Raw genomic sequence first — 24,338 nt, forward strand, 5'->3', positions numbered from 1 at the left:
GGTAACAAAGGTCATGTAGTTCGAGGATGCTGTTCCAAACCGCTCCCAACCTATGTTCCGGCCAACCGATCCTTTCAACCGAAATCTACATCGCCAAAATCATTAAACGAATAGTGCCTGCGAAAGAGGGACATTTCGCAGGTGTTGTTAAAGCTTGTCCCCCTAATCAATCTATGTTAGATTCGTCTCTGAACCAAGCTGGAGTGGAGGTGGTACAACAATTTGTTGGGCCTTTGAACGAGACAGAGGTGGAAGTAAATGGTATCGTTTGTCGTACACTAGTTGACTCCGGTTCACAGGTAACGACCATAACCAAAGCTTTCCTCACTAGTCATCCTCAACTATCCAGTATGAAGCATGAATCTACTAATATTACCATTGAAGGGGCAGCAGGACAAAATGTACCGCATTATGGTGTGATTCGTTTGAACTTGACATTTCTAGGTCGAACATATAAACGGGTCCCTGCATTCGTGGTTCCTACAACTGAGTACCGTGAACAAGTGCCTTTGTTGATTGGAACAAATGTCATCAGGACTAGCCAAAATGACTTGAGAGCCTTTCATGGTCGTTGCTACCACAGTCGTGTCAAACAGTCCTCGGAGGTATGGTACTCAGCATACAAAGACATAGGGAAAGTGGAACTAGGTGGTAAAACGGGATTCATTGGACAAGCCAAATACAGTGGCCGTCGACCCATGACTATACCTCCTGGGGAAGAAGTTCACATCCCTTGCCTGGTTCCCAAAGGACCAGCAAAGTCGATGTATACTACCCTCATCGAAGGCCCACGCACTAGAGTACTGCCTGATGGTTTAGCAATTGGAAAAGTGGTGACTGATGTGGAGGATGGACACACCAATGTAAGGGCATGTAATTATTCCTCAAAACCTTTTGTTATCTGGCCCAAGACTTGTGTAGCAGAGCTGCATGCGATAATCAGTGAAGAAGAGTTCTCTACACGGCAACCTACAATGGCTCTAGGCAGCGAACTTAAAGTATCTTCCAGTCCTCTGTTGCAGTGCCATAGCATGGCTGAAACATCAGAGAACAATCTTCCCCCTGTTGACTTAAGCAGTGCTGCTGTTGATAGTCCTAGTCAGCTAAATGCACTAAAGCAGCTGTTGTTGAAAAATACTGATGTATTTTCAAAACACTCATTAGACTATGGACGAACGACAACCATTCAGCATGAGATACCACTGGTGGACAACCAGCCCTTTCGCTTGCCACCACGTCGCATCCCTCCTGCTCAATATCAGGAAATCAAAAAGCATATTGAAGACATGGAGACTGCAGGAGTGATAAGGCCAAGCAGGAGTCCGTATGCATCACCAATTGTGATTGTTAGGAAAAAAGATGGCACTCCTAGAATATGTATTGATTACAGACAACTCAACCAGCGTTCTATCAGAGATGCTTACCCTCTTCCGCGTATTGATGATGCACTGGAATCACTTGGGAATGCGAAGTTCTTCTCAACACTTGACCTCACCTCAGGGTATTGGCAAGTGGAAATAGCTGAAAAGGATAAACCGAAGACGGCATTCACAACACCCATGGGTCTGTTTGAGGCAAACCGGATGCCTTTTGGCTTATCTAACGCCCCAGCGTCCTTCAGTAGGCTTATGATGGCTTGCCTGGGTGATCAGAACTTTTCCACCGTGTTAATTTACCTGGATGACATCATCATCTTCTCGAGTACCTTTGAGGAACACCTAAGCAGATTGCAAATGGTGTTGGACAGATTACGTCAGCACGGATTGAAACTGAAACCTCAGAAGTGTAACCTACTCCGGAGAAAAGTGGGTTATCTTGGTCATGTAGTGTCAGCAGAGGGCATTAGTACCGATCCGGACAAGTTACGGGCAGTGCGTGACTGGCCACATCCTAAGAATCGAAAGGAACTTCTGAGATATCTTGGATTCACAGGGTACTACAGGCGGTTCATCAACGGGTACAGTAAGATAGCAGCACCATTGTACAGACTCACGTCAGGAGACCCTAGGAGGAAGCGTAAGGGAAAGACTTGTGCAAAAGATCCCAAGAAGTTAGTTCCCCCATTCAACTGGTCTAATGAGTGTGAAGATGCATTCCAATGCCTTAAGCATAATCTTTTGTCTGCCCCAATTCTGGGCTACCCTGATTTTTCACAACCATTCATAGTACAGACCGATGCTTCACAGGAAGGTCTGGGTGCTGTTCTTGTACAGAAACAAGATGGAATAGACAGAGTCATTTCTTACTGCAGTCGGGGTCTATCCCCTTCAGAGACAAGATATCCTGCTCACAAGCTAGAATTCTTATGCCTCAAGTGGGCTGTTACTGACAAACTGCGAGACTACTTGTATGGAAACTACTTCACTGTACTTACAGATAATAATCCTCTAGTCTATGTCATGTCTACGGCGAAGCTGGATGCAACAGGCCAGCACTGGGTCTCACAGCTATCCCTATTCAACTTTGAGATCAAATACAGGCCAGGTAAAAGCAATGCCAATGCTGACGGACTTTCCAGAATGCCACCAGAAGAAGTATCTGACAAACTTCGTGCTGTATGCAGTGTAACGAAGAAAACAAAGAACCGTATTTGTGAGTCTGAGTCAACTGGACATGTAACAAAAGCCGCAGCTGCTTCAGAGACATTACCTGGTATGACTAGTCCAGAACTGAAGTTGTGTCAGGAGGAGGATCCATCAGTTGGCAGAGCAAAGGTTCTTCGAGACTCTACTAGGAAACCCAGCAAGCGACAGCTAAGGGATGAGTCTAAAGAGACTAGGTTATTGCTCCATCAGTGGGACAGATTGACCATAAAAGAAGGTGTTATCTACAGGAAAGTTTGTCCACCTAATCAGGCCGAGATACATCAGTTGATCCTTCCATGCGTGTATAGAAAAATCGCATTTGAGAAATTACATAGCGAGATGGGACACTTAGGTTTTGACAAGACTTTAGATCTGATCCGTGAGAGGTATTACTGGCCTCAGATGTTTCTGCAAGTAAAAACATGGTGTGAGCAGTGTGAGCGTTGTTGTTTGCGGAAAGCAGCAGTTAAAACATTTCGTGCTCCCCTGGTCAGCATTCGAACCACTGAACCAATGGAACTCATTTGCATAGATTTCCTAACACTTGAGCCATCAAAAGGAGGCATTGAAAACATCTTAGTCGTCACAGATCATTTCACGAGGTATGCACAGGCATACGCAACTGCTAACCAAAAGGCATCCACAGTCGTAAAAGTTCTCTGGAAGAACTTCATGTGTCAGTATGGAATTCCACAACGTATTCATGCAGACCAAGGCAGAAATTTTGAAAGTGCCCTCATCAAAGAACTATGTAAGCTCACCAACATTACTAAAACTCACACTACTCCATACCATCCCCAAGGAAATGGCATGACTGAGAGATTCAACCAAACCCTATTAAACATGCTAGGTACTCTAAACCCATCAGAGAAACAGGACTGGAAAGATCATCTTGAAACTCTCACCCATGCATATAACTGTACACGTCACGAGTCCACCGGTTATGCACCTTACTTTCTCCTATTCGGTCACAATCCACGTCTTCCAGTAGACCTAATCTTCAATACCTCTTCAGACTCTAACGAACATGTTGAGTATTCTGACTATGTGCAAGCACTTCGTGACAGGTTACAGCTGGCATATAGCACGGCCAATGCTCATGCAGATAAAGCCAGGCAGAGACAGAAGAAACACTATGACCATAAGACACAGCCAGATCAACTACTTCCAGGTGACAGAGTACTTGTACAACTAAAAGAAACTGGTAAACACAAAATAGGTGATCGATGGGAAAACACCCCCTATGTTATCGTTAAGAAACAACCTGATCTACCTGTCTATGTCATCAAATCAGAGGGTAATGGCAAAGAACGAACAGTCCACCGCAATTTACTCAAACCTTGCTCATTCCTACCAATCAACACAGACATCAAGCTCCACCAACCTCATGTAACTACTACCGATCCATCCATCACCACTGCAGAGGATGTAAGCATATCAGCCAACAACTCTGATTCAGAAGGAGATGTAGTAGAAGTCAGTGTTAGTCCTGCGCTTGTAGCCTCACCACTAATGGAACACCACAACAATGACACCCTTCTAATACAAGACCTGGTTTCACATAATGCTTCACTTGATAGCCCTATACCATCGCCTTTAAATACACAAACCTCCACACGTATACAGGAATCTTCTAAAACCAATAATACTTTAACGCCAAAACCAGACATATCAACTCCTCAGCAGTATAATTCTTCATCAGATTTGCCTAGAACTGTAGACAGTAATTTTAATGTAAATTGTAATTTTGATGTACCAGAAAGGCCTACCACCTGTCATAGATACCCTCAGAGACAGCGAAATTCCCCAAAAAGATTAGGATCATATATTATGTCTCTCGTAGCTGGAGTTGTAGGAAATAATACTCCAGAAACTTGTATTAATCCTGTTATTGAAGTTTAAATTTCGAGTACTCTCTTCTGTTCACTCTTCCAATTACATGGTGAGCGTAACTACTGTAATATTTTGAAGTTCCAATGTTAATTTTTGTAGTTGTTAGTTAGATCGTTAAAGCAAACGCTGAGGACACCGTTTTTTTAAACAGGAGGAGTGTGTGACCATGAACTTATTATTTATTCCTTTTATTTATTTTATTTGTAACAATCTTGCTTTTTTTTTAAACAAAGTTTAATGTATGCTAACCCATTATAAAGTATCTGACTCAATGCATTAGATATGAGCAGATATTGGGAAAGCGCCCTCAAGTGGTGAACCCTGTACAGGCTTCATCCCAATATGGCGTCATTCTATGCAGGTCAGTGTTGTTTTCATATGCAGATTTAATCTGAATATATTTACTGTACAACTTTGCCATCCATTGCTGAATCTGATCAATCTGTTACTGCCAGAGTTTAGATAACACTCAGATGTAGTTTTGAGGATGGGATGTCTCATATTTTCCCAGTTATTTACATTTGTTGATATATGTTTTTATGAGGTTTGTATCCCAATGTATAGCGTACCGTTGTCCTTGACAACCAAAATTGTCATAGATTTATTTAGACATTTTCGGACTTTGTTGTCAGTGATCAGCTGGCCTATTGATGCCAGGTAGCTAAGAAATACATTGGGATGCATGCTGTGTATTCTGAAACTATGATTTTGAGAAACTTTTGTGACTATTCGATATGTGCATATTTGCAGTGCATATTGCCAACAACCTGTCAAGTGAGAATTCTGTATTAATGTATTCTTCCGTATTTTTACTTTTTCATCCCAATATGGCGTCATTCTATGCAGGAATTGCCATTGATGATGTCGCAAGTGAATAAAGAACTTTCCACTACCTCCAGAGCATTGAAGCCCCGTCTCTGTTATTTATTTATTTTATGTGATCGCAGAAGTCTATAACACAAAAAATCACACAACGCAGTCACGTCCCGAAATCTGCGTCACACAAGTAATTATAATGTGCAATGTCGGTATATTGTGTGCCCAAGATTCCTCATTTGTTGTTCATATACTGTTTAAAATGGAAGTAATTTTCTAGGAAATGAAGCTTTTTTTTATTAGAACTAGTACTGCATCTGTTTCTGCAACACTATAAATGTATGTGCACTTTTATTTTTCTACCTTTGCAGAAACTAACTTTCTAGTTTGTCAACATAATACCACCCCTCCATCAATGTTTGATGCACCCTTTCTAGATACTGAATGTAGAGTCTGAGAAGACCGTCAAAACGTCACTTAATAAATTTGCATGTAAATATCAATTATAATATTAGCACATGATCACATGTGGGTACGCCATCTATGGGCAGACTCAACATTACAACTAGCAGGTCCGTGAGGGCGCTGTATACCCAACAAAACCAGACTAACCTTTGATAGTATTTACTAGTAAACTACAGGTAACTTTCTTTCTTCCAAATTTTCTTTTTATTGGATCTCAACAATATCCATTTACTCAGAAAGTACCTGTACTCTTTCTCTGTTATAAACAGAACCCGTTTACTTGTTTGTTTAATCTCAACAATGCCCATTTACCGAGGAAGGACTGTTTTTCAGAACTAAGTTGTGCTCACATGGTGTAAGTAGTTTGTATTTAAAAAATGAACATTTTTTGAGCAGCAACCAACAATTTATCGATAGAAGAGCTGTGTAGATACACGGTCACTCTACCGATTCAGAATTACCTAAGCAGGTGGTTAGGGTTGAATACAACATGTAGTTCACTATGATACATAATTAAGGTGAGATTTCTACAGGGTTGGTCTATTGTCATTCTATATAAAATGAGGTACGTAACACACATACATAATTCAGGTGAGATTTCTACAGGGTTGGTCTATTGTCATTCTATATAAAATGAGGTACGTAACACACATATATAATTAAGGTGAGATTTCTACAGGGTTGGTCTATTGTCATTCTATATAAAATGAGGTACGTAACACACATACATAACATACATAATTAAGGTGAGATTTCTACAGGGTTGGTCTATTGTCATTCTATATAAAATGAGGTACGTAACACACATACATAATTAAGGTGAGATTTCTACAGGGTTGGTTCTATTGTCATTCTATATAAAATGAGGTACGTAACACACATACATAATTCAGGTGAGATTTCTACAGGGTTAATTGGTCCATTGTCATTCTATACAAAAAGTGAGGGGCTGCAGAAAAACTACCTAAGAGATTTACTATATTACTTCGATAAAGTACCAAAACTTAGATGCTGATAGTAGGTTAATGGCCTGTTTGGGATCAGGGTTCCGATTTAGTGAAACCAAAACCTCAAACAGGCAGCTAACTATTGGTAGCCTCTTTTGTAGCCATCCTTCAACCATCAGTAAAATAAAACCACTGAAAATTGTAAGCATTCACATCAATAAATACATATTTTTACCATAAATTATATTATTATACTTACCAGTTTATTGCATATAAAAAAAGATTGAAAAAGATATTACATTTGTCATAATTCAATATATTCTTAAATACAATAATAGACCTCATCAAAGAATCCAATATTTCGATAAATCTGAGAATCACAAAATATTTTCTACCATACTGCTCTGTAATCACACAGCTGAACAAAGGTTTAATATACAAACATTCAAAAACAATGTTTGTACAACATTTCAGCAAAAAAAAAAAAAAATGATATTTTTTTTTCAATAAGCTTTGGTGACATTGTCATTTGATCTTATGGCAGTCGTTTTTTTTTTACAACAAAATATCCACTTTAAAACACACCACTGGTATGAAAGAGTAGTAAAAACCAGGCTGGGGTTGACAGAAATAAAAAAATAAATAAACCGAGATAATAAATACAAGACAAAGACATTTTTCCTTATGCTACATATTTCCACCTGTTTTATAACAAAGCCTGCCCTCAGTGGAGAGCAGTTACGGCAGTTTTATTTGTATATACATTAACAAAAAGTACTGAAAGCACTTGTTATATAAATTTTCCATAAAAATCAATATTGTGAATGTTGAGCTTTTTTAAAAAAAAAATTTGTAATGAAGTTTCTGAGAAAATCGATTGGCATTTTATATTGTAGGTCTTTCTTGTTGATTGAAAAACACAAATTGGCACTGACACATATATATATTCTTGCTATAAAAATACTGTGATTATAATCACTACATTCATTCAGTAACCTCAAATGTACAACATGCTTATTAAAAATGACATCAAAATTTAAAAGGTGGGTAGTGTAAAAAGATTTGATTTTGGTGATAATAATCATAACCCGTCAGAGGGAGGTAAATACGCATGCCTTGGACCCATTGGATACCCCTCCCCTCTTCCCTCTTGTCCTCCCGTGGCAGGCAATGTAAGAGGGGTTGAAAAGTGGAAGACACATTTCTTGAAAGCAATACATGTAAGATTTTACAATTTTATTACAAATATATCTTAGATGCAAATTGCCTTAAAGATCACACTGAGAGTAAGAGAGCCACAATACTTGATTTTGTCAAAATAAGTTTTGAGACTCAACGAGATGGCGACGGCTATTTTTGTCCGAGGCCTATTGTGAAAGGTTATTAAGTTAGTGAGTAATGAGCTTCTGGGTAACTATAGAGACACTTCTGTAGAAATCTGAAATTTAGTCAAACTTACCGGGTTATGTGGATATATATTCAAAATCAACGTCAACGTCAACATGAATACTAATTTTGCTAGTTTTGCTAGGTATGCTAATTTTGATTTTAACGTAAGATATTGAGATCACTCTACTTGGGTATAATTATTTATCTCTTTTGAATAAGTCACACATGACCAGCTCCTGGTCACATGACATGACCAAATAAAGTTATACTTCTATCAGGATGTCCATATAAGGTATCAATGACTGAACTTCCTCTTTTGATTGGTCTACCTTCTATCACTACAGAGTTCTGCTTCAACGAAGCCCTGTCAAATCACACTAAATTAAAAACATCATCCATCTACTGACAATCGTTTTATAATACACTTGTCCCAGAGAGTGAAACAGTAAATGAGTTTCTAAGCAATGTCAGGAGTGTTGTGTTGCACCTACAGCACTCACAGCATTATGATCATACTTGACGGTATGATACCATAAACGGTACATGGCACTGACTAAAACAATAGAATTGAACTGGCGTCACTTGCCTCGTTACAAATTCATTGCCAGAAAGGTACGATATGTACCAATGTCTGCACTTGTAATAATTATGATAATATCACAATATTTTCATAATAATGTTTTTGCATTCAAATTGTGTTTGTACGACTTCTCTCACAAAATTTGTGCTTAAGTTGATATCCCCCAATACATGTCATGGCAGTTGCCTGCCCTTAACCCTTGGCCTCAGACTTCTGAGGCACATACGGTGTATCAGAATAGTGAATGACTGTTCTGTTGGTTCTTACTAAACCACTGTTAGCTGAACAATTCTTCAATTGTGACTGTCACGTATCCATAGACCGACAAGCCGACACACCATAGCTTGCCCAGCCCACGAGTCAGTCAGACAATGCACAATAGGACATGCATCCCCATTAGAATGATAAGCCAGTCAATTACTATCGAGTGTAACTGGATCATTCCATGCCACATATCACACTGTATCACGTGTCCTTTTCGTAGATGGACAGATTCCCTCATCTCATCTTCGTTTGCAGTTGGTTCCAAAGAGGCTTTTTCTCTTTTTATATATTTACTGAGACATCTCATTTCTTTTTTCGAATAGTTCCGAATAGGTTCCACGTTCTCTTTTTATAATTCTCTCCTACAAACGCATCAACAGAGGAAATTCCTTGCGGCAGTGTGACACTTTTCTGTGGTTTGTCAACCAGAGGCTGCAGCTGATGAGGAAACGGCATATGAGAGATTTTGCGGCTTACATCTGTAATTAACAGAACAATATACAAGAATTAGAGAAAGATTGTATTGTACGATTTTTAGGCAAGTAGTTTCAGCCAATATTAAACTTTAGCAAGCCATCCAACATTCCGTACAAAAGTGCAATTTTGTTGGCTTACATTCAAGTTTGTTAGACACATACTTGTTTTGAAGTGCACCTCAAATATACATGTTGGCAACATATTAAATGAGTTAATATCACAAACAAACAAACAAACAAACTAATATTCAATCTAGCGCAATCTGATTATCAAAAACAAGATGCGTTTTGTGTTGCTGAACCAAATCAAATACAAGTGAGTGTATCTTGATAAATTATTCCATCATTCAGAGAACATTTTACTTCCAGAATGTTTCAGCAACATATTGTATACACACAACGTAATGCTTTGTTATATGAAACGGGCATTCTCAGAGTAAGACTCACTATGGGGGTTAGTCAGATGTAATAAGTACATGTATGGCTTTCACAACAAACAACAAAAACAGTAATATTATACATAAATTATACTTAAAAATATTTCTTATTTTAATCATGTTGAAATCTACCATAACACTTATCTATGTGATGTGAAAAAAAAGCCAAGACAGATGAGTTTTGAAAACATCCATACATGGAGCAGCAACGCCATGAAGTTAATAATTCAACAATATTACAATGGAAAATCAACAATCATGAACTATGCAGTGAATACAAAGTTTTTGTTGTAAGTACAATGCATTTTACAAGGATATACGTACAACCATAATAGTTTTTTGATACTATTACTTCATTGAGATGATGGAAAATAAACTAGCATAGTGCAGAATCATTGCACCTTTAAAAATTTACGATTTTTATCAGCTTCAGAAATTCAAAAAATATGTTTTTTGGGAAATTACAATTAATTATTCTTATGCGTGAAAATGAAGTGAAAGGGATAACAATTGAGCGTTGCTAAATAGTGACATGAAAGAATAAATAAACAACCAAGACTGTACCCACCAGTCATAATAAAACTTACCAGCTGACAGAGAGATACGAAGTTGATTAAAGAATTCTACCAAAGAGAGATAGGAAAAAGAGGCTTGTTTCTAAAGGAAGAGTAAAGATTAGTTTACAACCCTTTGCACCAATGCGTTACAAAACATTAGCAATATTAGAAGCATACAGCAAGAAATATAAATACATAGTTACATCAAACTACAGAGAGAGTACAAGCAAACATTCTCACCCCCAAATAGTAATTTTTCACTATTTTACAGGATAAATGTTTCAAGATTTCGTTAAATTTATTCCATTGCAATTTCCACAATTTTGGTGATTCAAGCACGTTCAGAGAGGACAAAATATCTAACCGTTAAAATTTTTACGATTTTACACCTCGTCTCTTGCAAATTTTTAGTTGTTTATTTATATTTAATCTCATGATATTTTCTCTCAGGTTGACGTCAGACAACGATCGGTGCTAAGAAATAATATCGTGGGATTATATTCTTATCACATGCATGCTTATTTTAACAGTATGACATAGTGGAACTATTACTGAGACAACACCTGACACAAATATATTATTGTATGCACAGTTTTTTGATGCTACGGTGTTAAATTTGACGTGAATGCCTTGGTACGTTGTGTGGAAATTATGCTCATTCATGATATTTGCTCCAATATGTCTAGATTTTTTAAAAATTTCAGCCGAAGGACCACAAAATAATTACGAAAATACACACATAAACTTGCCAAAATGAACCATTTTTACGACAATTCATAGTTATCAGAACATATAATAAGCAAGAAATTCTAGAGGACCATCCAGTACATGTAAAATTAAAACAAATTTGGCAATATTTGATGCACACTGTGTTGATATGAGTTTTTGATCAGCCCTGTGTTTCTTGTTTGCAACTGTTGTACTCAAGATTACTTCTATTATGCTTGGTAAATTTCACCTTAGTAACTGCTAAAACACACACACATAAAATAAAACCTAAACCATGCACATTAAAGATATCTTATACTTACTTTTCGGTTTCTTGGCAGCCTGTTGACTCTGTTCTTTCAAGGCACTGAATTTTGCTTCAACTTTCTTACTTGAATGAATCACAAAATCTAAAACATGATTAAGATCAAACCATCATGTCAATTAATTATCATTTCAGAATGCCAGTACTCAAGAGAAAACACTTGAGATAGAGAATGACAATCAGGGTTTTTTCTAGAAGGATGAACAAGAGGGAGCACACACAGGAGAGGGAGCGGAGCAACCATGCTAGCACAGAAACAACATGGCGGATCGACCCGGAAACGCCATATCAAAAGGTTTCTGTGCCGTTTTAACGGTGTATCTATCGCCATTGAAATATTTTTGAAGTAATTTCAGTGTATTTAGTGTCCAGACACATTGTCAGCTGGTGTTGGTGGGAAGTTTTCACAGTGAAAAACATATTTAAGAAAGATTTCATATTGTACGGCAGCACGGAAGTACGCGGCTCAAGAAATGTATTTATGACTTTAAAGTTCAATCGGTAAGAGAGCGCCAGTCGAGAGTATCAGGGCGCTGCGCCCCTGTTCCCTGATTTAGAAAAAACCTTGATAATTGTTTACTTTAAAGCATATCTGTACCTTTCTTTCTGTCGTCTCTAACCAGTTTCCTTTCATCAGCAAATGCCTTGACCCACTTGTCTTTTTCTTCTTTTGACTTCACAGATATGATGTGCCATTTCTCGTCTGTTTGATTGTGAAGTTGAAAAGCATTTTTAACACTGATCCCCCAAGCATTATCTGAAAAATGAAACAATATATTTTAACGTCACAATTTGTTCACATGGATGAATATTTGTTGAACTTGTTTCCAGCATCAGAAACTAAGGTGCACATGTGATAAGAACAAACTAAAATAAATTCATTCACAAGCAGATGTGACTTGAAAGAACCTTGGTTAAAGTCTGTATGTGTTTGTGTTTGACCTGGGCCTATTGATGCTAGGAATACACATTAAATTGCCGAAAGAAGATGGAATATGTTTTCCGAAGCAAAATGCACAATATATACCAAGACAGCAATTGGAAAAACACTGGTATACATACCTTTTCCATCATCCATATCTTCCAGTTTGATTTGGTCTATATATATTCTGCCAGTAAAGGAAAATCTATTCCTATTTAACAAATCCTAGCGGGGGAGCAATAATGAATAAATATTAGTTAATCACGATTTATCGAACAAGCGACCTTGTGGCTGATAGAGCTCCACTGTAATTGACAAGTGCAGAGGGCAGTGGATAGGAAGTGGAACCTATGACAGTTGAGTAATTGTGGCAATTGTCACTTGAAAGGCATATCCCGTAAGAAGAAATGTATTTGTATATGTAATGCATGGATATGTATAATTGATGATGTGGGTGTACTGGAAATTGAAGTGAAAAATGAAGTTGTCACTATTACCAGAATATATTTTTGCATTATTTGGGAACTGTACATGTGACTGAATTGAGAATGACAAAGTTTGACAATTTGACAAAGTGACATGTGATTTTGAGATGACCATGACCTTTCCTTGAAAGACCTTGATGGAGGGGTGACCTCCTGACCCCTAATACACATTCAATCAAAGTGTGGCCTTGAGATGACCCTGGCCTGGCACATTGAGATGACCCTCCAACCCTTACTGTTCAGTATCACCCATATAAAAGCAGAAAACGTATAAACCTTGAAATGAGCTTGACCTGAACTGAAGCATTTATGGAAAACATTGGCCCATCCAGTTCATTTTCTAAGACAATGTATATTGAGAAAGCCAAGCTTCCAACTGATACAGTTGTATACTGGAGTCTATTGTTTATGGAAAAGTGACAAAATCCAAAAAAATAATAACAAAAAAACTTCCACAAAAATGAAGATATCTTCACCAAATGAAAATAATAAGTCTGAGTGTAATGTGACGCTTTTGGAGAAAAAGTAGTTTGAATAAAACAAGCAGCCTGTCGGCTGAGATAGCTCCGCTGTTAGCAATGCACATGGCAATTAAAGAACAGAAGATATTAGAAAATGAACAAATCTGAGAGAGGCCCACATGTAGTACCTATATGTATAATATATCAAAGCAATTGGACTTGCGGTTTTCAACAAGAAGTCGAAAATATCACTTTTTACCAAAAATTACAAAAATATTCATCAAAATTAGAGAATTAAAGATATCATCATGAAATGAACAAATCTGAGAGAGGTCCACACGTAGTACCTATATATGTAATATCAAAGCAATTGGACTTGCGGTTTTCAACAAGAAGTCGAAAATATCACTTTTTACCAAAAATTACAAAAATATTCACCGAAATTAGAGAATTAAAGATATCATTACAAAATGAACAAATCTGATAGAGGTCCATATGTAGTACCTATATATGTAATATCAAAGCAATTGGACTTGCGGTTTTCAACAAGAGGTCGAAAATATCACTTTTTACCAAAAATTACAAAAATATTCACCAAAATTAGAGAATTGAAGATATCATTACAAAATGAACAAATCTGAGAGAGGTCGACATGTAGTACCTATACATGTAAATATCAAAGCAATTGGACTTGCGGCTTTCAACAAGAAGTCGAAAATATCATTTTTTACCAAAAATGACAAAAATATTCACCAAAATTAGAGAATTAAAGATATCATTACAAAATGAACAAATCTGAGAGAGGTCCACATGTAGTACCTATATATGTAATATCAAAGCAATTGCACTTGCGGTTTTCAACAAGAAGTCGAAAATATCACTTTTTACTAAAAATGACAAAAATATTCACCAAAATTAGAGAATTGAAGATATCATCATGAAATGAACAAATCTGAGAGAGGTCTACCCAAGGTACATATACACCAAGTATCAAAGCATTCAGGCTTGTAGTTTTCAAGAAGAAGTCGAAAAAGTAAAACATTGACACGGACGACGACGGACAATCACTCATATGATAAGCTCCGCTCGACAAAGTCGACAGCGGAGCTAAAAAGTTGACAAAAAAAACCATGAGCTCCACTCGGTCATCTTTGATGACAGCAGAGCTAATAAAAGAGTTGTACACCCACTATTAGGATAAGAATGGATTTGATAACATATGACTGATATCAGTAAATTGATTCAAAGATTTAAAAGTATACACAAGGATGACATTTTCTCAAGTTACTGTGACTCCCTAGGACCCCAGTGAAAGTTAGAGAATCTCTAGGATCCCAGTGAAAATCACTGTGACTCCCCAGTGAAAGTCACTGTGACTTCATAGGACCCGAGTAAAAAGAACTGCGACTCCCTAGGTAGTATGAGTTAGTGTGACTTGTTGTGTTGATTCAAAGCCCCAGGAATAATTTCACAATTTTCCTGACAAACAGTTTGCAGTACCTATTCAAGTTAGAGAAGAAATATGACTTGACTATTTCAGTAAAACAAGAACTCACCCTTTTACACAGGACAATCTGGTGATCAAACAAGAACAGTTGTCTGACTTTTGCTCTGCCTAGACCTTTAGATATTTTGGTGACTTCACCTGAATGTATTAATATAGAGCTTCTTTCTAGAACATCTTCACCCTGAGAAAGGTAACGACATTGTTTTTATTACTCTGAGATAACAAGTATGAGAGTCTGCTTCGACAATGCTTTGAGTCCCGATATTGCTAATCATCATTATTTGACTGACTGCTATGGCCACGGTTAAATTTGCAAGGTTTCATTTAGTATGGATCATTTAGTTTCTCTTTTATAAGTGTTAAAGATCATTAAACCGGTTTTATTACGGCTGGAGCAGTCTGCAATTGATCGTCTGTTCGTCTCACATACCTCCCATGCTTCTATCGTCAACTGCCATCTGGCAATCTTGTGAAGACTTTCCATTCGTCGCTTCCTCTCGTTGATCAGCGACGCAACATTCTTCATTTCCTGCAGTGCCTCTTTTACAGGTTCGTAATCTTTGTCTTCGGGTTTTGTGTATTTCAGTAGCTCCGCCAATTGGAGGGGATATTTGCAGATTTTCTGCACGGGCGTGAGAAGAAAACCATCCAACGAGATTTCGATCATTTCCTGGAGTAGCCTACAAGCCTGGATGTAAAAACATAATGATTTAACATGATGTGTGCAGCGAACATTTTCAAGCCAGTATAGATGTGCAGATAATAATTGAAAGCAAAACGTCACAAAAGTATATAGTGAGACACAGCAATTACAGTATATAAAGTGATTGAATTGTCACAGCGGCAGACGACTATAACCATGAGCCTTTGCATTTTCAGCACTAAAGACTCAATTCTCGTCTGTTCGCAGGTGACAACTCCTTCGCTTTAATACATTGCCTGCTGACGCAGTTTTTTCCCTGATTAGTTTTGGTTATCCATAGCTGTAACTGTATCTTTGCATTCTGAAACCCATCACAGGGCTTCAGCATTTAATGAATTTGCACAAATTGATGGGAGTATGTACTAAAAGTTTAAATTTCAAGCATTTTCAGCACGGTGAATCATCAATTATTTTTTCCCAATTCAATAAATTGAATGTCAGCAATAAATATATTATCCCCCATTCTTATTTCAGGTGAGCTTAAATATACCAGTTTGTTGAATGTCAAAACTCACCTCAAAGAAATGTCGATATTTGCGGTTCTCAAGAACTTCTTGTAAAGCAGCCGTAGCAGTGGGATGGTTATTGCAGTATTCAGCGTATATCTCAAAGCCGGCTCTCTGTAGAAATATTGCAACAAATGGTTATATAAGTATTTTATTTCAATTTCAAGTGGTGACCCATTAACTACCATGGCAGGCCTATCCATCTCGCCTTAGATGTGTACAGCAGTAGATAATTGTATCATGTGCTCCAGCAATCAGCTAATCATTAATCTGTGATCTGAACTGCAGCTTATATCTACAGTTCAAAAAAATTTCCACTTTTTTTTTTATTTACACCAGGTGCAAACAAAATTTGCACAGGAAGTTAGCAAACTTTCTAAGAAAGTCCATATGACCATTTCAATATAGAGAGGGACTTTCCAATTGGTGCTATCAAATAATCTATTAGTGTTATGAAAATCATTTGCTTCATTTTGAAACAATTTCGCACAATTTTCCCTGGTGCCACTTGATTTTGTAAGTACAATTAAGGGATATTGCAACATTGTTGTTGAATATACAAAGGAAGTTGTAAGTTATTTGTTCAATTTTATTTATGGTCGCTTCAACCATCTGGGAAAGTTATTGGAACATTGATAGGGACTTTGCAAGTTACCCGTACAAATCTTGTTTGCTCTAGCTGTAAAGGAGGGATATTTTTAACTTTCTAATTATAAAGTTCCATTTATCAAAATAAATACTATTTCTCAAAAACAAGACCTGTAACCAATAAGGCAAAATGTAAGAAACTTCAGCAAACAGTCACGATTATTACTGAAATGACATCAATCTGTTGGCAATCTGATGAAATATAGTGTGAATATGCAACAGGAATAACTTACATTGTCCAGAAAACAATTTCCAATTTCACTAAGGTGAGGTAGCTCTTGGTTAACACAAGATTCTAATTTCTTCATAAATTTACTTTGGAATTCATAAATGGCTTCAATGTTTCCAAAGATTTTTCCTACTAGTTCTGATGAAAACATTTCAGGCCTTTTGCAACACTGCTTCAAGTAGCCCTGGAGAGAAAGGGGATAACAACAACAGTAGCAAATTATTAATTATTAGGTTGGATAATTAATTCAATGTGTAAATAAAAGGAATTGTAAGTGACAGTACAATGCTAACAGGTTCTAGTTGTGCATCTCCTAGAAATGTATCTCCAAAAACTGTAAATTATTTTACCTGGAATTAATTTTCGCTGAAAACACCTTTCTGGTGTTTTGTATGGAAGTTATTTTCACTGATTTTTGACAAGTTGAATGTAAAATATAGAAAAAATGTTATATTCGCTGGATTTTATTTTCACTGAATCATTCCTTCAGCGAAGAAAGCGAAAATTAATTCCAAGCAAAAATAAAATCTGTTACTAACAGTATTTCAAAGTTGCATTCCCATTTGCAAATATGTAAAACATCACTTTCAGAACAAGATAAAAGTTGTTTTACCTGAAAAAAAAAGTTATATCAAAAGTAAATATACTGTCCTCACTTTGCTGTACATTTCATTTTGAGAGTATTGGAAGGTTTTATCCCTCAGACAAACATGCCTACAATCTCAATATTTGATGGTGTATTTATTAGTCGGGGAATGGCATCTCACATATTTACAAAGTAGGAAGACAACTTTAAGCTGTATGGCTGTAGAAAAATTCCTAGGATAGCGCAACAAAAATGCAAAACCCAACCCAAATAGGTTGCACTTACCTCACACACATCTCTGAGATGTTTGACGTAAATCTTTTCAGTGCTTGTGATTTCGTTTATAACCTTAGCACGTACTTGGTCTTTACTAAGAAAACTAATACTGATTTTTCTCATATTCTTAGATGTTAATGAAAGCGTTCCATCTTTGATTTTGGCGACACAATCCTCAACTGTCTCACCCTGATTGACTCTAGGCTGTAAAACAAACATATTGAAGACAGGTTGAAAATGACAGACATTTCACAAACATTATTGTTTCTTAAATTTCAGGAATGCTGAAAAAACAAACACATTCATCTTTAAAGCTGCCATAGTTGTTGATAGGTGACTGGTTCAAAATGGGGCGTATGTGACGTACAAATACACTGTCTGTCTGTCTGTCCGTCCTTCTGTCCGTCCGTCCGTCCTTCTGTCCGTCCGTCCGTCTGTGAAAACTGTGCTGATTTAAACCTGGCTAATGATTAGCTAATTTGTGGCAAAAGAAAAACCAATTGGGGAACTTAATGAATTTAAAAAAAACCTACCCTGACAAATGATGCAGGAAACCAGCCTTCTTTCATATTTATTCGTCCCCACCACCAGTCTTTATCCAGTTTATCAGTGACTTCAATCACGTCACCTGCCTGGAATGGCAACTCATCTTCATCCATTGTCACATGGTCCCATAACGCTTCCACATAGGTCATTGTTCCACTGTAGTCTTCATAGTAGTAATCCTGACGTGTACAATAGAATAGATATTAAACACAAGTATCAAGTTTTCTTGAGCGTAAATCAACGTTCACATTTTGTCCTTTTAGTCACAATTTACACACACGTTTCATCAGTACTTACTCTACTGGAAATGCATCTCAAATAGAAGAACATAAACTGAAGATTACATTTATTGTACGCTTGATCATTAAAATATGACTTTAATATTTGGAACACAGACACACCTGTTATACACATACAGTACAATACAGCGTTTGTGTAACGTGTCATTGTTTTTGCATTCACATTTCGAACATTAGGATCATGCTTTTTATCAATACCATGCCGCTCATGTATTTATTACCTTTTTTTTATTCCTTCTGTTGCAAATTGATGTCTCACATTTAAACTGTGCCGCTGAATATTTTAATATACTTTAGCCTAATTACAATACTCGCCCTTGTCTTCCACTTCATTTTGCAGGATTTACAATACATTGCATCAAAATCATTGAAACAGAACATCACGACTATTCATCAAAATCTCACACTTTATCATTAGATTTCTCAAAACAATCTCACTGCTTTAAAGCGTTGCTTCTCTATTCCTGGGATTGCTCCACTGAATCATGGGATACTATTTTCTTGATGTTTAAACTAATCTGGCTTTTGTTACACATTGTATTTTTAAACAAGTAAGAAAATAGACTGAAAATTATTCTAAGTATAACCCCGTACATGCTTTGCAGAAATTTTACTAGTGACATTGACATGGACTCAACTGTGAATTTATTGTGAATTTGGTGCCGTACAAGTTTTAAGCTTTACATTTAACAGTGACAGTGGTATACTAACACATACATGATGAGATTAATATTAGTCATCGGTGCATTGCTGAGAACAAAAATCACACAATGTTGCTGGTGAAGTGCTGCTTAAATTTAAGTTGATCGAGTGCTGTTGTGGAAGGCCTACCCATGTCTACAGCAAGGAAGCTCAATCACAGTTAGCAGCATTGATACAACCGTGCTGTAGCCATAGGTATGGTCTCAGTTATGATGAATGTGTTGGTTAGTTGGCTTGATCCTGATTGGTCCATTCACACCATGTGATGCTGCTTAATGTGCTAGTGCTGATACAATTCTCCACTACGTGATGCTGTCATGTAAACTATGTGCAGACTATGAAGAAGTGATTTGATTTTTTTTTTTTTTTTTAAGTGGTAAACATTGATAGTGATTGTACATATCTGATATTGTGGTGCCACCTTTTTTTAAAATGAATAAATATACATGTGATCCATGTTGAAAATGTAATGATGAACACATCTGAACACTGACTGACAGTATCCATGGTGATTTAATCTGATATAAGGACATACAAGGTACTGGGGAAGTCAGTATTTTATTTTCGTTTACCAACTTGTACGTGGTGCCCATAACATGGATGCCATTAGTTTGTACAAATGAAGGGAGACAGGTCCAAAACAAATGAGATATACAGACTTACCTGTGGTGCCAAGCCAGTATGTATCGTTTCATACCCTGAGGTGGAGATGTCTTCACCACTACTGGAATCCTCATCATGAAGGTTACCTAGTGAATCAAAATAAAATTACTTTCTCTCCACATAAAACTCTCATGCCAGAAGTAACCCATTGGTAAGAGAAATATTTTTTTAAGATGTGATATGTTCAGAAGGCTTTAGTCAAATTGAAATGTTGCACTACCGAGCATATTATTTTACATATATGCAATGCATTATGGGAGAACTTCCATTGTATATTTTGTAAAACTATTATCATAGTTGACATTTTTTTGAATATCTTAACAATACATGTTTATTAAAATTAGGAGTCATCTTAATTTGTTAAGCCATGGAGAAATAATTAAAAACTTTGACCATTTTTCTCAAATAATTGTACATTTTCGTCATGGAGATGACAATATAGAGGCTATACTTCAATCTAAACCGTAAGCCTACGTTTGATAGTATTCTCAACAGCATTTCTGTATTATTACAATGACTATGTTGTTATGAAGACGTTAATGAAGTGTTAAAGAAGTGCACGTACCTGGTCTGATATTTGGATCAATTAATTGGTGTAAAGCAGACGGTGTACTAAATGACCGAGATATATTGCTTTCGGTAGAGTTAGGTGTAAATGGTTGAGGTGGTTGTTGGATCACTGACATATCCTCTGGACTCAGCACACCGGACTATAAACAACATATGAAAGAGTTAGTGTGTTGACAAACCAGCATTACAATAAGTCATCAACTTTATTTTTACTTCTACCAGCAGTTAGATTTCAATCAATGCTTAGATACAGTCCCTTTATCACTGGCCTAAAGATAGTTTTATCCGACCATTCATTACCTGAGCAAACAAAGTTTTGTTTGTTTCTTTGTTGGCACTGTTTTTTGTTCAGTCTTGACAAATTTGAAATTATGAATCAAAAATTCAAGTCAATCTACAACACACATCGTAATATAATCTAAGCTAACCTACCATACCCTTAACTTAATCCTACTTAACCTAATCTAAACTAACTTTACCTAACCCAACCATATCTAACTTAACTACCCTATTCCCTACCAAACAAATCAAACCAAACCTACCCTAAACTAAAACCCTACCTAACCTACCTTAACTGATCAACCTAATCTAGACTAATCTAATATAAACTAGAGTTGAATTCCAGTGGTGAAGCATTCACAATTTGTGAGAAACACTGTAATAACGCTAATAATTTACTGTTTTTAACATTAGGTAGTCACATTAACACTGATGAATTTAAATGATTGATATCTTTGAGTTAAACAACTATATTTGCCAACAATTTACATGTGTACAAGACATTGACTTACATATCGTCTTCTCTGCACATAGTCATCTATTTCTTTGAGATCAATATGTCCCAGATCTGATACTGGACGTGGACGTCTCGCTCTTCTCAATTTCGAACCTGCTGGTACTTTGGTTGATTCTTCTGCTGAAAAGTATATTTAATTCAATATATTGTTAAATGACATAATTGAAAATAACAAAATTGATTATGACTGATGATAACGGCCAATGAGTCGTGACAGCAGTTTATTGTACTAAAAGCATAGCAAGCTTGAAAATGTATAATTTCACACCAATGATAGCATGAGAACTTCTAGGAAGCAGGAATTTTGTTGACATTGATGAGCATGAGTAGCAAATCATAAACCACGCTGCATATTGATTTCTTGCATTAATGGGAGACAGGACATGATGTTATGGGCCATAATTTCCCATTACAAACTTTGAAGTAGCTGGCCTGGAAGTTTAGTGTATATTTGAGAAGGTGGAGTTTTTTAAAGCAGTGAAGTCGTTACACACGTGTGGTCATGGCTTTGAACTGATCAGTGTCAAAAATTGGAGAATGATTTGTTGATGACAAAATTATGTTGACCTTGCTTTGTACTTCAATTTAATCAGCCAGTGTATAAGTAGTTAACAGCACAGGATATCAGAGAGTTATTTCAGGTGTTCCCCACACCTCAGATCAAATGTAATGCACTATTTATACAAATTCGACATGACATCTAAACATGTACATTACGTTATGATTCAATATTCAGGCTTTTACAGCAAACAATTCGAGGTGATAATATCGCTTTTTGTGATTCGGTCTTACAATATTTTGCCTTGTAAATTGCTTTATTTAGAGAGAGACCGATATTTGTCAGTCTCGAAAAAAAAACGTGATGTCCTGATGACATGGAGTCACAGTGACTATCATACTATTCCGTAATCAACTTGCACAAATTCCAGTTATTTAAAACTGGCAATAATTGACCACATTTACTGCACTGATAGTACACATAAAGTAGTCTCTATTATTCTAAGTATGGAAAATGATACTTTATTACTACCTTATACTACCGTAAAATATATTTGGATATTTAGAGTACTAATGAATTCCAACTTATGGTCTGGATAGACTTAAAATACACCACGAATATTCACTTTTGAGATATCATTTTTGGTATGTGTTGGTTCCTGGATATCTAAGCTTCGTCGTCCTGTACTTCGTTTAGTAATTCGAACTTCTCGGTTTGCGTAAAAAGGGGGAGTTTTGCGATTCGAGAATGCCTTTGCTTCATTATTTGCTGAGGGACATCCGCTTAGGTATGTGCTCTGTAACTTACAGCACATGATCCTAAAAACGTTAGGTAATCAAACAAAAATGACATTGTACTAAAGTCCAAAAAGTACGTTCAAGGTTTTCATTTTTTTCGTAGCATAAAAACGATTCACTCCCTCGCTTATTGTGACACCCTCAAATCAACTGATTTACATTACCCTCAAGAGTCAAAATGGTATGTGCTTCCATTTTACGCTACGACTGGAAAAAGCCTTTTTTGCTAGACGTGTTCATTTGCTTTTATTTATGTTTCAGTGGCTGTCACTGTCGCATTCTGAGTCTTACCGATAACATTTTGGTTCAAATCCACGTAGCTATCGCCGAAAATTCAAGAAATCTTTCATTTCTTTGTCAACTAACATGCCGGAAATCAAATTAGCATAACAATGCATTCGAAGGTTGTTGCCATTTTATTCGACAGCTTTCCACACTAGTGCCACACCACATACAACTACCCCCCGGTAAAACATTTAAACCTTTGTTGGGAAATTCACATGTAAATTGCGTTTTTAAGTCGCGTACCATAAATTGCATTTTACAGTCCCTCAAGTTTGTTCCAAAGACTGCAGTCGCACCAGAGATAACCAGAACATTGATTCGTTTCAAAAACGTTTGTCGTTAAATTCACGTTTAAAAACGTTTTTGACCCTCGTGAATTGATGATAAGCAAACAATCATGGTAGATTGACCCCGACTTTCTGTCGATTGGAAACGCAAAGGAGATAAGACTCGATTTTCATAGACTTTTGTTTCAGGTTCGATAGCATTTAGTGTTCATTTCTATGCAATATAAAATCATATCGATGCTGTGGGTGGCGAAGGCTGACAGATTGTTTTGGTTGTGTGGCCGGCTTTCATGGCACGGGCAACTGACATTAGCTGACTTTTTTTTACTATTCTGACGTGTTCTGTGCTGTATCATAGAGCTAAAAATTAGCTCCATGGCTGTATATAACAGTTAGACACTGACAAGTAAGTAGGTTGGTACTAGTAAACAGCCTGGGACATAGTCAATATAAAAGTCTGAATCAGTTCGGCCCTGAAAATAGCGTCATCGCACAGTATTCAATTAATGAACGAAGTTCACATAACAATCTTATGTCTACAAATCATCCCATAATTATTGACAAGTTGATACTAGCTTATACTAAAACAATCCGGTAGGTTGGTTGGCGATCGGATCCGCTAAAAAAACAAGCATGTTTTCAGCTGTTGCCACGATAGGCACCGGGCACAGTATACAAAGTTCGCCAAAAAAACACTCAGTCTTTAGAAGTCACTTTATTTTATTGCTAGGACGTATTCTGCTGTTAAATTTGTTATTTCCAACTGTTTTGCAATAGTATTTTCCAGATTGAAGGCAGCATTAACAGTTCATTCAAAGTTAAAAGTTGAGTTGGGATTACGTTGATACAGTGTAACAATGTTGGCGCTGGTGATCTCTTACCGGTGTGCAGGCAACGTAGCCAAAATAAAAAGCATGACCATTTAAACACTGATAGTACAAGACTGGTAATAGGTAATAAATTTGGAGCGAAAGTATTCCAATTAGTGGCGGTACGACCTGTCTGTCAAGTATGAACAAAATCAGCCAAGCCAAAAAAATCACAGAAGAGTTAAAAAGCAATTCTTGGTGAACTGTAACCCCAACTTTGGGGTCAAATTTCTCGGTAATGAAAAAAGATACCAAAAATT

The 24,338-nt window shown here is 36.8% G+C and overlaps 2 protein-coding genes and 1 non-coding gene across 4 annotated transcripts in view; all 3 read right to left on the reverse strand.

The window, feature by feature from the left end:
* Window positions 1-6,511: 6,511 nt before the first annotated feature.
* LOC100376365 (rho guanine nucleotide exchange factor 4-like) lies at window positions 6,512-21,455 on the reverse strand. Of its 2 annotated transcripts, XM_085499442.1 has the most exons (14): window positions 21,337-21,455; window positions 20,541-20,685; window positions 19,976-20,061; window positions 18,299-18,490; window positions 17,775-17,969; window positions 16,908-17,087; window positions 16,036-16,140; window positions 15,248-15,505; window positions 14,867-14,998; window positions 12,505-12,589; window positions 12,041-12,199; window positions 11,441-11,527; window positions 10,440-10,509; window positions 9,303-9,418 (listed from the first exon to the last, which is right to left on the reverse strand). In XM_085499442.1, the coding sequence occupies exons 2-13, from the start codon at window positions 20,659-20,661 to the stop codon at window positions 10,466-10,468; spliced, it is 1,644 nt and encodes a 547-aa protein (XP_085355568.1). In that variant the 5' UTR covers window positions 20,662-20,685; window positions 21,337-21,455; the 3' UTR covers window positions 9,303-9,418; window positions 10,440-10,465. The 2 variants fall into 2 exon arrangements, with proteins under 2 accessions (XP_085355564.1, XP_085355568.1); XM_085499438.1 differs by lacking the exon at window positions 10,440-10,509 and having other exon boundaries at window positions 6,512-9,418.
* Window positions 19,426-19,525, reverse strand: Mir4820 (microRNA mir-4820). The gene has a single exon (NR_038776.1). It is a non-coding gene; the product is annotated as a microRNA mir-4820 (primary transcript).
* The window catches only part of LOC144351936 (uncharacterized), a 92,033-nt gene continuing 89,004 nt past the window's right edge, over window positions 21,310-24,338 (reverse strand). The window contains exon 7 of the mRNA XM_085496482.1: window positions 21,310-21,461. Within this exon, the coding sequence (XP_085352608.1) occupies window positions 21,310-21,461 (152 nt within the window). The remainder of the gene's footprint in view (window positions 21,462-24,338) is intronic.

The sequence above is a fragment of the Saccoglossus kowalevskii genome, chromosome 1 (genome assembly GCF_978046115.1).
Source record: "Saccoglossus kowalevskii chromosome 1, keSacKowa6.1, whole genome shotgun sequence".
Taxonomy (NCBI): Eukaryota; Metazoa; Hemichordata; class Enteropneusta; family Harrimaniidae; genus Saccoglossus; species Saccoglossus kowalevskii.

Bases quoted from the DNA above. Each gene is read 5' to 3' on its own strand.
- LOC100376365 (XM_085499438.1), bottom strand. From the start codon at position 20,661: ATGTCAGTGATCCAACAACCACCTCAACCATTTACACCTAACTCTACC. The intron at 14,999-15,247 runs GTATGTGAGACG...TACCTTTCTCAG, and splicing joins TGACGATAGAAGCATGGGAG to GGTGAAGATGTTCTAGAAAG. The intron at 11,528-12,040 runs GTACAGATATGC...ATCATGTTTTAG, and splicing joins TAGAGACGACAGAAAGAAAG to ATTTTGTGATTCATTCAAGT.